At 41.0% G+C, this 15,774-nt stretch overlaps 1 protein-coding gene and 1 long non-coding RNA gene across 2 annotated transcripts; one reads left to right on the top strand and one right to left on the bottom strand.

Annotated features, from left to right (window-relative positions):
• The first annotated feature begins 3,820 nt into the window (after window positions 1–3,820).
• On the top strand, window positions 3,821–14,021 carry vsnl1b (visinin-like 1b). Its single transcript, XM_008399046.3, has 4 exons — window positions 3,821–4,332; window positions 9,721–9,887; window positions 9,979–10,194; window positions 11,500–14,021. The coding sequence occupies exons 2-4, from the start codon at window positions 9,726–9,728 to the stop codon at window positions 11,695–11,697; spliced, it is 576 nt and encodes a 191-aa protein (XP_008397268.1). The 5' UTR covers window positions 3,821–4,332; window positions 9,721–9,725; the 3' UTR covers window positions 11,698–14,021.
• A 251-nt stretch (window positions 14,022–14,272) lies between these two features.
• LOC103458348 (uncharacterized) lies at window positions 14,273–15,708 on the bottom strand. Its single transcript, XR_532569.3, has 2 exons — window positions 14,632–15,708; window positions 14,273–14,475 (listed from the first exon to the last, which is right to left on the bottom strand). It is a non-coding gene; the product is annotated as an uncharacterized LOC103458348 (long non-coding RNA).
• Window positions 15,709–15,774: the final 66 nt, after the last annotated feature.

Raw genomic sequence — 15,774 nt, 5'->3', positions numbered from 1 at the left:
CAGATAGCAAGACATTTTTACAGAATTTGCACCAGGTCAAGCTAAAACTATGTAAACTTTAGGAGTTCCACGTAGATCAAAGATTTTTATTTTCATCTTAAATACAAAATGTACATATTGTATGTACAGCTTTGCCTTAATTGCTGCTCTGAATGTGACGTTCTTTCAGCAAATGAATGTTTTGAGTCTGCATTCTCCAGCTAACCATTAATCAATTCCTAAATTAATTGACAATTATTTCAATAAACGATTAATCACAATTAATCGTTCCAGTCCCTCTGCATGGAGTCAGGTTTGTGTTTGGGTCTGAGAGCCGTTTTAGCCTCATCTGCTCTTCAGACACACTCGGGGATTAACGAAGGTGACCTATTTTTCTGGCACTGTAAACGTCTTCCAGGGACCGTCTGCGGTTCCTTGTGGGGTTTTCAAGGGTCCTTATTAATCAGGAACAGGTTCACCTGTCAGCCATACCTACAGCAGAGTAACATATTTTAAAAAAAGACCGCAGCAAAGTTGCACCACTCTGTCCAGTCATGTAGCAACATCACAGGCAGACGGTTTACTAAAGGAGCTGATTTCCAAAAGCGGCTGTTTGCACTGTTCTTTAGGGGTAACATAATAAAAGGGGAGTCGAAGACACAAAATTCAGATTTAAATCTCTAAACAAAACTTTGAAAACTAAAACCACATTGGTGTAGGTCTCTCCAACCTCAACAGAACACACAAAAGAATAAAATAAAACATTACTTTCGACCTATGTCTGCCAGAGTTGTGAATCTTTTTCTATAAACTGTTCCTTGGAAATGGCAGCGTCTTTCAGCCAGCGGCAGCAACAGGTGGGGGTGGGGGAGTACCGCAGTACCCCATACATTATATCACTCAACAAAAGGACTTTATGTTCTAGAAAAAGAGTAATTAAGTGCAAAAACATCTAAAACATGATGTCAGAATTAAGCCTGTGTCCAATTATTATTAGTATTATTAATATTAATATTATTATTATTATCGTAGTTTAGTTGCATGAGAAATGTTCCACCAAAACAGAACAATGTCATGCTGTTTTTGCCATGCAACTAAAGAGGAGATGCACAAATAATCTTAATAATCTAATCATGTTAGATTATAGATCATATAGAAAAAACACACTGGTCAGGCAGCCTGTGCTGAACAACCAGTTCACAAAACCAGCACAGAGAAAAGAGTCAAACTGAAAAAAACAACAACTTAATGTTCACATCATGGGCAGGATGAGGAGAGTAAAATCTAATATTGAGATGTTTCCTGGCTCCTTTCATACATTAGCCAATTAAGTAATTTAGATTTGGAAATTGCAGCATGAATTTTGTCAAATTGAGAAGTTTCAGACACACGGTCAAGTCTTCTTCATGACATAAACTGCGTATATGTTCACCGACAACATGCGGTACGGACGTCCGACCTGCACGAAAGTCTGGATTTCCATTTACACTCGCTTCTTTGAAAACGGATGGAACAGTGAGGAGCGAAGTCTGCAGAAAGCCAGAGCACCACTGACACCGTTTCACCGCATCCACATGTGGAAATGAGATCTGTGAACTTTGACGTCTTGGAAAGATTTTATTTTCACCATTTCTGAAAGAAAAAACAAAACAAACAAAAAAAAAACTGCTCTTCTAAGGTAGAAGATAAACAAAGAGATGGATTTTTTAGTTATATAGGGTTAAAATGTCTGACAGTGAATCTAATTTTGCATGTGAAAACTCAAACCTTATTAATATTTCAGATTTTTTTTTAATAAATAGATTTAATATAGTTCAGGGGGAGCTGGAATTTCCATAATCATGAACAAACGTATTTAAAATAGCTTCAAGTTTCTTTCATTACACCTCACACCACCTATGAGGAAGCTGCAGAGATGCAGAACTGGGGAAGACGTTAACAGAAAATCTATCAGCTGTGCGCTCCACAAACCTGACCTTTCTGGAAAAATGGCAAGAATAAAGTCATTGTTGAAAGAAATACATCGGAAGTTCAGTTTGCAGTTTGTCATGAGCCACATAGCAGAGACAGCAGACATGTTGAAGAAGTTACTCATGTTTTTCTGACATGGACAACACTTTGTGTGTTGAAACTATTGCCCCATCACACCCTAAACACACCATGGTCATAAATGATGGTGGAACAGGGGAGCTGGTCAGAACTGATGGGAAGGTGGATGGCGCTAAACACGGCAATAAAAAACTATTAGAGGCTGAAGGATGAAAACTGGGGTCGAGGTTCACCTGCGTGTGGGATAATGACCCTAAACATGCAGTCAGAGCTGGAATGGGATGATTAGCATTATGCAATATGACCTAGTCAAAGTCCACACCTACATTCAATTGACAATTTTTAAGAAGACTTGCCCATTGTTCAGATTTGAGACTCTAGAAGAGAAACGAACCCAGAAATGTTGCAGTTGAGTGTCTTTGTGTTGGCCTGTTACAGAAAATCCCATTGAAATACACAGACGTTTTTCTACTGCAAATGCAAAAAACATAAGTAAAAGCAATTGTTTTTGCCATCTTTATAAAAAAAAACAAGAATACATAAACACATGTACTTAGACACAGAAATGTTTTGCAACATAAGAATGAGTCATTTTAGCTGTTCAAAAAGGAGTTTTAAAAAAAAATTCCCACCCCTGTAAATAATTCTTCAATATAAGCTTATGTCAAAATACATAGTATATTAAATCAATGTTACATACATGGTTAATGCTCTGCTTGTTTGGGTTGTGAGTTCAGATCAGTCCTTGACGACCCGTGTCCCTGTTCCAGCGATCAGAATAAAATGGCTGAATTACAACCTAAGGATGCAGTCATGTTATAATAAATTCTGCTTATGACCTCATGGCTTGATTTGGATGTTTTGAAGCATAGATGCATCTAAAAGCTTACATCGTTAAAAAGAGTGTGCATTTATCGGATCGTTTATCGTGATAAATTTCTTCTAACGGTAAGAATTTTGATTTATTGTTGTCACAATAAATTCCAATTAATGATGTTCAAAACCCCCCAAAACTGTCTTTATTGTCAGGGTTGATAGTTTTACTATTTTCTCCACTGTTGTTCAATCAGAGCATCAATAAATGCCGATACATTTGAAAATACAGTGACTGTGTGTGCAGGTTAGTGACACAAATCACACTCCTTTATGTGCAATTTAGATATTTTTAAGATATGAAGTAGGGGTGGGAACGTATCGCAGTCATTTATCATGATAAACTTCTTAAAATAATAAAAATTGTGATTTATTACGGTCATAATAAATTCATGTTTAAACCCCCACAAAACCATCCATATTGTGGAGTTTGAGTATTTTCTTCCAATAAGAGTATCATTACATGTCCATTCATGTAAAAAATATGATTAAATGCAGTTGCTGTGAGCCATTTAGTGACACAAATCATTCTTTATGTGAAAAGTATAAATAGTTCTTATCGTCACTTTTATCGTTCTCACAAAATATCGTGATAAAACCTCCGATCCAAATCGCCAAACCCTCTGAATCTTCAGTGAGTATCCAATATTGTTTTGTTTCTGAATTTCGTTCATCTATAAATAAATTTACACTTATGCTTTTCATTGTTGTTCCTATTTTTTTTATTATTCACATCTTCCCGTAATCCCCCTTCTCTTTTTCTAAACAATTCTTCTCTGCTCCAAACTCCCCGTTGAGTTGCAACCAAAATAAAACATTAACTTCACGGACAAATGAACCAGACCAAGTCGAAATTGATTTCGCAGAAGCTTTATTAACGAGCAGTCTTTGCAGCAGCAGCGCTCACCTGGCCCTCTCTCTACCACAACCTGCTTAATGATTCCCCCTCCATCCACAGCGGGGCAAAGGCTGCGGCTGTAACGCGACAGCAGCCAGCTGGAGCCACACGGAGCGGCAGCGCACAGGCGAACTCCTCATCCCACCAGGCTGTGATGCGCACGGGTGACGCCGCGCTCCTCTAGTCCGCACACAGACAGGCGCAGACTTGGCGTGGGATCCGACCCTGCTGCGCCTCATCTGGAAGAACAGCGTCGGGGGAAAATCCCGCAAAAACCGCGACTCTCTCCGTGTCGTGTGCGAGTGAGAGAGAGTGTGCGCGCGCGTGTGTGTGTGTGTGTGTGTGTGTGTGCGCTCGGGATTTTTTTCTTTTTCTTTTTTTAATTTTTTTTTTAATAGGCGATCGTTGTTGAGAATAATCCGTTTTTTAGGTGAACGTTTCCATCGGAGGAAGAGAGGGGGGTTTCTGGACTTTGCAGAGGAGACGAGCTGCTCAATTCCGACAGATAACCAGCAGATATAGGCTTTAATCGGGTAAGAGCGCGGATGTCTGCATGCGTGCATGTCGTGTTGGGGGTTTTATTCTTCTTACATACAGCCGTCAGGGTGTGTGTGCGTCTCTGTGTGTGTGTGTGTGTTGTTTCTGTGTGAGCGCATGATGTTACATGGGAATGAATGGGGATGGAGGAGAAGGCTGGCTCTGAGGCACCTGCGCATCCATAAAAATAAAAAAAAAGCCTCTGCGCTCCGCCTGCAGTCGGCTATTCGAACAAAAACAAGACGGAGGCGATTTACAGCGCGAAACAATAAAATGTCGGGCGGTTGAAGATAAGCTAATTGGCCTTTAAACGCCTCCAACGTGGCTCTGCGGAGGCTGCGAGGGAGTTGTGTTCGCATGCGTCAAATATTTATTAGATTATTACGAACAAACAAAAAGGTGTGTCAGGTTGTGGCATTTTTCATGCCTGTCGCTGGGATGAGCTGAAAACATGTGATGGAGGGGATCTGGTGGGAAAACGCTCTCACTGCGTCGTTTCCATCGGAATGCAGCAGCGCCTCCCCCTCCTCCATCTCCCTCCCTCCTCTTCGCTCACACAGGAGGCGCACGGCTCTAATACCATTAACTCATTTGTTATTGCCCAAAGCGCCAAAGGGGGAATACGGCATCTCCTGGCACCCAGTCTGGCAGGAAACACGCTGTTCCCAGCTGAGGCCTGATCAGTCATGATGGGGTTTTTTTGTGTGTGTTTTTGCTTTGTTTTTATATTCTGATGATGTAAAGAGGGAACAAAAACGCCGCAGTACGCCGACCTCCTTGTCCAAATTGTTCCCGTCCTCCAGATGCAAACTGTTTGTCCTCAAGGTCATTCACGGCAGCCCAGCTTGCGGTTCAAATAGCGGATCCGCGCAGCTGCAAGTGGCCAATAATGCGGGTTGGAACTGGCTCTGTGAAGCGCAGAGGAGGCTGAGCGTCAAAACGCGGGGCTTTGCACTGATTTTTTTTTCTTTTTTTTTTGTTGGCTGCGGCGCAGTGCTGCTGCTGCTGCTTGTTGTGAAAGGCCCGAGTCAACGCAGTGCAGAGTGTGGTGGAGCTGTCCAGAATGCTGCTGCTGCTGCAGAGATGTGGACCAACATTGATCCATACTCCACCAACTTTTGAGTCTTAATTTAATGTCTCCATCAAACATAAAGTGAGGGAAGAAATAGCCGACAAAGTGTTCAGGAGATGGAAGTATGGTTCCAAGATATTTACAAGTAAAAATCTGAGTAGTGTGGCATGCACTTGTAGTTGTTTTTTTTTAGAACCATATAATAGACATATAGTAATATCATAGTTCATTATGAATATGCAGACCTTTAAAAACCAAAGGCTGTACTGAAGACTTTGGGAAGAAGCAAAATTAGCTTTAAACCAATAATGATTAGTTTAATCTTTAACTAATAAAGATTAGCTTAAAACTAAATTAAGAGTAATTGGTCTGTGCTCAAGAAAAAGTTTGAACAATCTTGACAACAGAAGTCAAGATAAAACATTTATTTTGAGAAAGAAAAGTTTTGCTTAATAATTGGCTGAATTAGATATTAATAACCTTTTGGAAAATTGACTCTTAAATGACCAGCCACAGCCATGAGAGATATGATTTAGACGTCCATCTCACACAAGATGACACCTTAAAACTGAAGAAACCACCATTTTGGAAATCTCTAAGTCCTACAGAATTTATAAGCACCATTAATAGTAGTAGCATTCTGCCACGACCGACTACAGAATAGCTTTCTCTGTTTGTGTTGCAAAAAGTAGAATCAATATCAGCAGAGCGTTTACTTTTTACCAATAGCATTAAGCTAACAGACACCATTTAGCATGTTTGTTTTGGACAATTTTATAATTTAGTATGAAGAAATGAAAGGAAAACTTTAATATGACAGAGTAAGCTAACGCAAGCTAACATAAACTAACATGGCATGAGTAAAATGACTATCATTGCGTTCTGGGATGAACAGTTTTTATTCCAGTCTCTTTGTTCCCTGTTCCATGTCGTTTCAGTCCTTCATGTCTGGATCCCAACACCTTTATGTCTTGTGCCTAATTCCTAATGGCTTTCTTTCAGCAAACACTTTTTCTTGTCACTCTGTCACAACGGCTAGATTTGTGGGAGTGGTCACCAAACAGAAATACTGCCAAAACGTTTTCCTACCTGAATCGTTAACCTCTGCAGCTCCTTCATAGTAACCAGGCCGCTTGGCTGCTTCACTGGTTAATGCTCTGCTTGTTTGGGTTGTGAGTTCAGATCAGTCCTTGACGACCCGTGTCCCTGTTCCAGCGATCAGAATAAAATGGCTGAATTACAACCTAAGGATGCAGTCATGTTATAATAAATTCTGCTTATGACCTCATGGCTTGATTTGGATGTTTTGAAGCATAGATGCATCTAAAAGCTTGCATCGTTAAAAAGAGTGTGCATTTATCGGATCGTTTATCGTGATAAATTTCTTCTAACGGTAAGAATTTTGATTTATTGTTGTCACAATAAATTCCAATTAATGATGTTCAAAACCCCCCAAAACTGTCTTTATTGTCAGGGTTGATAGTTTTACTATTTTCTCCACTGTTGTTCAATCAGAGCATCAATAAATGCCGATACATTTGAAAATACAGTGACTTGTGTGTGCAGGTTAGTGACACAAATCACACTCCTTTATGTGACTGGTGTCCTAAAAGAACACATTACAATTAAATGTGTTTTAATTGTGTTTGTGGGACTATAATAGCTGTGACACACAGTTACAGTCATACACTAACCTATAAAAGACGTAATAAATAGCTCTTATTGTTATTGTAATCACTATGGTTGCACAAACTATTGTGACAAAACCTTAAGTCGATATTGCTCAGCCATACCCTTAAACAATATTTTATGTTGGTTTAATGTATAAAAATCCCAGTGAAAGACATTGGGATTTGAAGCTGTGACATGACAAAAAGCAAATGCATACATTTCCCTTCTCTGACCCCTGCATCCACACATCTAAATAATATCCGGCTGTCTCATTAGTTTAATTATGCATCTGCCTATTCTTGGCCGTCTTATGTCATTTGCCACATCATGAGTCAATAATTCATGAACGTGGGGCTTCAGAGAGGCAGCTGGAGCTGTCGTAGCTGCTGCTGAGTGCCTTCATCATGTGGTTAACAAACTAATCTGAAGCTGACGGCACACCGGACTGTCTGCAGCTGGTTTTAGGCACAGCGGTACTCACAGACCACTCAGTTATAAGCCATATTCCCCACTGATCCAGATTACAGCAAGCCCTGCTGCGCGCTCCTGCGTGCCCCCACCACCGTCCCCTCGTCTGTGTGGACTCACTGCAGCTGTGTCTCTCTTACGCGTAAGCGGAGGCTTTGTTGTGACTGTCATCGGCGTGGGGACGGTGTTTGCAGTGGAAACTTGATAGCAGAGAGCGATCGAACGTTTTGGTGAACTGGATCTGCTTTGACAGTGATGATCCAGGTCACAGCTTACTGGGGGCCCGGAGCCTGGCACCGGCAAAGGGCCACGGAAATAGAACACGAGCATCATGGAACTATCCGTGCTTCCGTCCAAGAAGAGGATCGAATCAGTTTATAGTTGGTATGACTAAAAGCTGAACAAGAGTTTTTCCTTTTAGAGCTCACTAATGTGAAATGTTATTAGACATAAATACGTAAACGAGTACCACCGCATTCACCTTGTGTCACATTACTCACAAACTGCAACGGATTTTATTTTATTGGTCTATTATTTAGAATAAAAGACCAAACAGGAGTGCACAACTGAAGCAGATTGACAGAAAATCTAAAAAATGTGCTGTGCATTTGAATTCACTTCACTTCCTTGACTTCAAAACCCTTAAATCAAATTTACCGCAACTGTAATTTGTTGCAGTAAATTTGATTTAAGGGTTTTTTAGTAAGTGCAAAATGGATTTTTTTGCACTTACTAAGTGCAAAAAATCATTTTGCGTGTAATTAAATCTTACTGTAAATCCAGCTAGACAAAGTGAACTCTAAACTCTGAGCCATGTTTGGGAAAACCTGTTCTATTTAAAGCTTTCCACAAGCTATGTAGGGAACACAGCAAACATATGGAAGAAGGCGCTCTGAAATGCCTTGCCCAAGAGCACAGGGCAATGAAGGCAATGAAGTTTATTTGTACAGAACGTTTCAGCAACAAGACCGTTCAAAGTGCTTTACACCATAAAAACATAACAGAGAAGCTATGAAACAAGCAATAAACATTACATTATGTCAAAAGAAATCATGAAAATCATCAAGCGAATGCACATCAAATATGTTGATCATTGTTCCAGTTACTAGGAATCAAAGGCAGCTCTAAACAGGTGGGGTTTTAGCCCTGATTTAACAAAACTCCGTATTTCAGCTGTTTGAAAAAGTTTTCTGGAAGTTTGTTCCACATTAGTGGAGCATAAAAAACTGAATGCTGCTTCTCCATGTTTGGTTCTGGTTCTGGAAATGCGGAGCAGACTGGAACCAGAAGACCTGAGTGGTCTGGAAGGTTGATGCAATAAAGAAAAAACATCTTGCTGGGGTAGGAAGTCAACATTTTCTAACTGCAAGACAACCAAACCCCAGCTGTCCGATGAACCAGGACGTATCGTCGCCCTCAGGACATCGTCTCAGGCAGTGCTAGCATGGGAAGAAGGATGTGGCTAGATTCAGGGCAATCCTGTTAGAGCAGGTTTCTTAAACTCCAGTCATCGACGGCCCTGCAACCTTTACACACCAATATTCTTCAACATGTGAAACTCAAATATACAGCAGCACTTTGGACCAGAGATGGATCTGAAAGTTGTAGGACACTTGCCCTTGAACGCTGGTGTTCGAAATAAAGTGTTCCAGTCTCAGGTGTAGGTAAAAGGAAGTGTGAGAGTAGTCTAGCCTAATCCGAGACACAAACCCAATTGAAAGTCTGTTGCAACGATCAAAAAATTGTTTGCAGATGCTCTGAGCTTGAGATATTTTCCATATCTATAGATGTGCAAATCTGGTAGAGACACACCCTAAGAAACAAGTAATGAGTGCATCTGCATAAGAGATACAGCACTTTGTGTTAGTCCAAAAATGTCGATGTAACACAATGAAGTTTGTGATTCAAGTTCAAGTGTTGTGGCTTTGCAAAGCGCCATAGTGCGTGACTTTAACTGCAGTTCAGTATTTTAACAGCAGGTGTTTTTGTGTTTGATGTTCTGTTGCTGTTTTTCTGACGGCGTGTCTGTCAAGGTTCAGAGTCCTGTTCCCCTCACTGTCCTCTACAGGGCGTTCTTGTCTGCCTTGTTGCAGCAGGAGTACCACTCCAAAAACAACAGAAATGCAAAGGCAACACTCAACCCTGACATTAACGGCAAGTTCTTTTACCACAGGAATCATGGGAAAGCAAAACAGCAAGCTGACTCCTGAGGTGATGGAGGATCTGGTGAAGAACACAGAGTTTAATGAACATGAGCTGAAACAGTGGTACAAAGGCTTCCTGAAAGACTGCCCCAGCGGCCGGCTGAATCTGGAGGAGTTCCAGCAGCTCTACGTCAAGGTTTGTGTGACCCGCACCGCTCTCTCGCTTCCTCTCACCAAAATCCACGCTGGTCAACTCATGACACACCTCTGTTTTCATACGTGCACAGTTCTTCCCGTACGGCGATGCGTCAAAATTTGCACAACACGCCTTCAGGACCTTCGACAAAAACGGAGACGGCACCATCGATTTCCGAGAGTTCATCTGCGCCCTGTCCATCACTTCCCGCGGCAGCTTTGAGCAGAAACTCAACTGGGCCTTCAACATGTATGACCTGGACGGTGACGGCAAAATCACCAGAGTGGAGATGCTGGAGATAATCGAGGTGAGGGATTATCGAGTCGTTAAGCCTTTACCCATCAGGGGACTGGCTGCGTTTTGTCCATCCGTCTGCTGCACACCTTCAGAGCAGCAATATCACACACACACACACACACACACACACACCCCCACACACACACACACACACACACACACACACACGCACGCACGCACACACACACACACGTACACACAGCGCTTCGTTGTGGCAAAGCTTCAGCTGTATTGAATGTCTTGATGCTATTTCAGGGAACACAATCTATAAGATGAATCTGATCTGTGTTGGTGATATTGGAGAGTATTGACGAATCCAGCTGGGATAAATATAGTGTTTTATTCCAGTCATATCAGACACACCATGTGTTTTCGCAAACTAAATTTAGCATTTAGTCTGCCGTTTTTACTCAGTTCATATTTCTGCAAGTCTGTTTTGTCATCAGCTTGGCACTTATATTTTTTACGTTGGCAGAACTTCCCTAATTATTTGCGGACAAGGAAAAGTAAAGAAGAACAAATAAGGACAAAAGCCTTGATTTTATAGAAATTATAACAAAATTTGGAAGTTATATTTACCAGGTAGTTTGAAAAAACAGCAAAGTGGAGTCTCTTCTGACCAAACCCTACATGTTTGTGTTTGTGATGGTGGGACAGAAAACAATTTTGTCAATGCTTCACTCCTAAGTCAGTTGGAAACACCAAAACAAATCCCAGTGTTGGGAAAATAACACTCATAAAATAAGTGTTCAGTGTAGCTCTTCAGTGTAGCATCCAATGCTAATCTTCAAGTCTTTTGTCCAGTGGGTAAACTTTATAAATATCTGTGTCGCATGCTTTTTATTCCCCAAGGAAGCAGGAAGTTATGTGTCACAATTTAGAAGGTCCTAGACATTCTGATTAACTTTTAAAAGTCAAGCATAAATTTCAAAAAGCTTATGCTACATTTAAATTTTAGGGGTCGTGCTAATAATGAGTGTTTGCTAATATTTTATACTGCTACAATAAAAGATTATTTTATTTCAAGGCTTTTCGTCCATCGTTCACAGAAGAGTGAATAAACACGACAGAGATGAGCGAATGACTCGTGAAATTCAAGTCGAGTGACATCTTCATCGACAGGGAGCTACTTTTAACTCGTCCAGGATTTAGGGAACAAAACATTTGTTTTTAAAACTCTTTCCTCTGGTCCCACAGTTACATCACCTCGCTTGACAAACTCTGCACACGTTTTATTTAAGCACGTAGGCCTCCGCCGCATTAGATAACAAAAGCACACTCCTCGGCTAATTTTCGCACTCCCTCTCACCCGCAGGCGATCTACAAAATGGTGGGCACCGTGATCATGATGAAGATGAACGAGGACGGCCTGACACCGCAGCAGAGGGTAGACAAGATCTTCAGCAAAATGGATAAGAACAACGACGACCAGATCTCCCTGGAGGAGTTCAAGGAGGCGGCGAAGAGCGACCCGTCCATCGTTCTCCTGCTGCAGTGTGACATGCAGAAGTGAAGCTGCATCCCTCACCCCACCTAAAACCTCCACCCCCCTGTCCCCCACTCCCTCTTCCTGCTTGCGCCTCTTTCTCTCTAGCCCCCCCACACCCAGTCTATCCACACACACTGGACAGCCGCACACGTTTTAATGTCTCATTAGGTTCTCTGCCATTTCCACAGGGAGAAGGAAAAAAGAAAAAGAAAAAGAAAAAAAAAAGAAAAACAACCCATAATAACATAAAAGAAAAAAACAAAATGCTTGGACTATTTTTCAATGGACTCGCTTCTTGTGGTCGTATGCATGAGAATGTCAAAATGCAGAATAATTTTGAAAAATAGCTATAAGATATCACAGATTTCTATTTCTAAACATGCCAACGTGATTCGTGCAAAGTGACCCTGTACATTCTCACCTCTAGCTTGTATATCAGTGGAGCACTGCATTCAGTTTTGTTTCAACAGTATTTAGGAACCCCCTTCCCCCCTTTCCCGTCTCCCAGTGTTCACCGCTGCAACTACTGTATGCTTTACATGATAGTAACAAAAACAATAATTCCTATGATAATTGTAACTGTCTCTACTATCCAGACTTGTTGAGCTCTCGGAGAATAGAAAGCGGCTCCCGTCTGTTCCAGATGTTCTCACTCAGTGGAACCGAGAAGAGTAGGTTCTTTGCATGCATATATTACGTGTCGAGAAAAAAAAACAACAACAAAAAAAACACTATATAATCTCTTACCTTTTTTGCATCTTTAGGTGGCTATAAAAAGACAAAAATCGGAAATTCATTTAGTATTGTTGCATGGGCTGTACAGTATGTGACGCATTCTGTCATTGGTTCACCCCCCTGCCCTCCTCCCAGTAATGTGGGAGCATCCCCACTCCTCCTCCCCTCCCATTCGATTAAGCATTAGTATGTGATACTTGACTTGTTGGAAAGGTGTTCGGGTCAGTGGCGCCCCAAAGAGGGGGGACAGGGGAGTCGTGGCCCCCCTCTTAAAAAATCCTGGCCTCCCCAGAGAATCATATTAATGTCATAGAAAGGAATAAAGTGTCTTCTTTAATGAAAACATAAATGTAAAACTCAATAAATAAACAACATAAAATATATAAGTAGCTATATAACATATAGTAGATATTATATATATATAGTTGGATTTTTTTCTTTTTTTTTTTGTTGTACCCCCTCCTAAAATTTTTCTTGGCCACCCCTATAAAATTAATCTAGGGGGCGCCACTGGTTCAGGCTGCAGCTGTGGATTGAAGAGCTTTAACGTCGACACGTTGCACCGTGTTTTGGCTTCGGTGGCTTGTATGATGAGCAGAAATCTACTCGTGTGTGTGGACATGATTTTTTTTCCCCCTTTTCTTTTGATCACGTCGTACTGCTGCCCTTTTAGAGGAAAGGTCAGAATCCCTGCCATCATCAGGTGCAGTACTCCAATTAATTGGCTTCTTCTTTTTTTTGTCAGGCCGCTTGTTTTGATTTAAACTTGAAGAAATAATAATAATAATAATAATAATAATAATAATAATAATAATAATAATAATAATGGTAATGAAAAAAAAGGGTAACTTTAACTTACATATCAACATGTTTACAGAAACAAAGAGCACTGCGAAACGAGTACATTCTTGGCTTTTGGATTCGCTGCTTGGGGCTCGCTCTCAAGGCTTAGGGAGCTTGTGAGGGTGACTCCACTTCCAATGCAGCCAAAACAACAATAATAATAAAAAAAAGCCTCATCTATGTTTACTGGACACACTGCATTCCTTTGTGTAAAACTTTTTTGTAAGGAGAAACTTTTTATTGAAAGGTGTCATCTTCTTATTTACCTGTCTGCAGCGATCATTAAAGATGCGGGAACCTCAAAGAGGCGTTTGATGGAGTTTCTTACACTGTGAGACGATCGCGTTTGGCTACTGCCGAAATGTTTCTCTTTCCGATAGTTTGCACCTCTTCCCCTCCTCTGCCCACCCCTCCACCCCTCTCCTCTCCTCTCATGTTAGGCTATGCAAGCATGGACTGGGAGTCTGCTTGTTGTCCACTTGCACAAGTGGAAGTTGCAGAAGAAGCTTTTCATAGTTTTTTCTTTTTTATGTCTGGAACATAAATGAAGCCAACCCCCACATCTTCAGTGACTGAATTATTTCTACATTTTAGTCCAGATTTATTCTCCCCCACCCCTTTATTTTTGTCGAGTAAATGTTTCTATCAAATATGAAAACTCATTATAACAACTGACTGTATTCTTTTATACATGTGGCATGTGTTGCACCCAAACTCAGTTCTGTAGTGTTTGAAATGAATAAACCATCGACAGGCTTTTTGGAAAGACACAGGCTGGTAGGTGGAGTTACTGGGTCTGCACTAAAAATCCAAAATAAAGAAAAAAACAAAAACAATACTAAGACTGTGGATTGTTTCAACTCAATTTTGATCAGAAACATTCTCACAACATGATGCTGCCACCACCATACTTTAATGTAATTATTGTTGTTAATTTTTCACCACACAGAGTTTGGCATCCAAGTCAGAAAGGTCAATTTTGGCCTCATTTGACCTAAGAAAATATTTTCCCGGACACAGATTGAATTATAAGTTTGATTTTATTTACCAATTACTTCAACATGTTTGCACTGGGTTTCCTTAAAGGGCATCACAGTAAAGTGGTTACGGTGATGTGAGTACTTCTGCAAGGCAATGTGTGATCATAGAAATTTGAAATGAAGCTTTCATGTGTGGGACCACAAAACTGGGTACAGCCACGGCTGAAGAATGCCAGAGCTAGCCCTGTAGGAAAAAAAAAAAGTCTTATAGTCAAAACTCTCAGTCAGCCATTGAGAAATGATTGGTTTCTGGAGCTGTTGAAGTTTTAAATGTTACTCAATCTCTAACGTTTGTCCGTTAAGTACATGTAATGCGCCAGTTCGACGCAAGGAAGCTTACCGGAAGTTGCTTGTGTTGCATTTGACCATCCTCCACTGCGAAAAGAGAAGAGTTGAGCAGAATGCAGGATATTAATGTTAATTCAATGTTAGGAAGTGTGACCAACGCGGACTGAAAGACTTCGTTCACTTCCTCCGCTGCTGTTGCTAAGCTAATTCTAAAACGGCAAAGAAAACTGACGTCATCTGCACGTCTTCTGCTTCTGTTCGCTGATTGGCCCGACTGAAATTATACCGGAGAAACCCACTTCAATGGGAGAAAGCCCAGAGGGGGAAGTGAATGGACCTTACTAAGCTCCGCCCCGAAACACTCCTCAAAAGTCTCACGTGACTGTATGTCTCACAAACAAAGCCTCGCGGTGCTTAGTTTCTATGTGTAATTTCATTTCGACTGACTCTCTGCAGAGTATTTCTGAGTCGATTAGTGTAGCATTTCTGCCGGACAATGGACAAGGGAACCAACAAGTTCATGTCATCTTTTTTGGACGACATCAAGGTGTTCGAGCCACGCGATCCCTCCAACATTGTGCGAGTCACAGCTAAATGCTACCGGTCGATGAGAAACACTGCAGATCCTCAGACCCTCAGCATAAATATAGCTGTGGACAAGATCACTGACACCTATTGTTCTTGCAAGGCTGGGTAAGTCAGGCATTCATGGTTTTGAGGGTGATTTCTGTTGGTAAATGTTCGTATGTGCCTAGGCCTGATACACGGTACTCGGAGGCTAACACGATTAGCATGGCTAACACGATTACAGTTTAGTAAAAAGGCTTTTCAGGTAAAATAAAATCTTTAATGTATGTCAGATACGGTACACATTGCATATTGATAGGTTCAGCTAACGTAAGACTGTTTAACAGACAGGCTTCAAGGTGTAGAAGTTGTGTCGGTACTGCCATTATGCTGCACTTGGCTAAAAGGTTTTTATAATGGATGTGTTTTTTATTGACTTTCTTTTTTTCATTCACTAAACACAAAGAAAGCAAAGCAGTAATACTTACACCAGCAGACACTCCTTTGTTCTTATTGATCCTACGACGGTTGAGCTGCAAATGTGGTCGTGCACAAGCTTTGATCCAAGCAAGGCTTTCCGTTTCAGATTTTGGAAATCTGTGAATTTTAGTTCCACAAATACGATCAA

The sequence above is a fragment of the Poecilia reticulata genome, chromosome 22, assembly GCF_904066995.2.
Source record: "Poecilia reticulata chromosome 22, P_reticulata-male-v2, whole genome shotgun sequence".
NCBI lineage: Eukaryota > Metazoa > Chordata > Actinopteri > Cyprinodontiformes > Poeciliidae > Poecilia > Poecilia reticulata.
The sequence above is the reverse complement of the archived record's forward strand: the minus strand, read 5'-3'. Positions and strand labels throughout refer to the sequence as shown.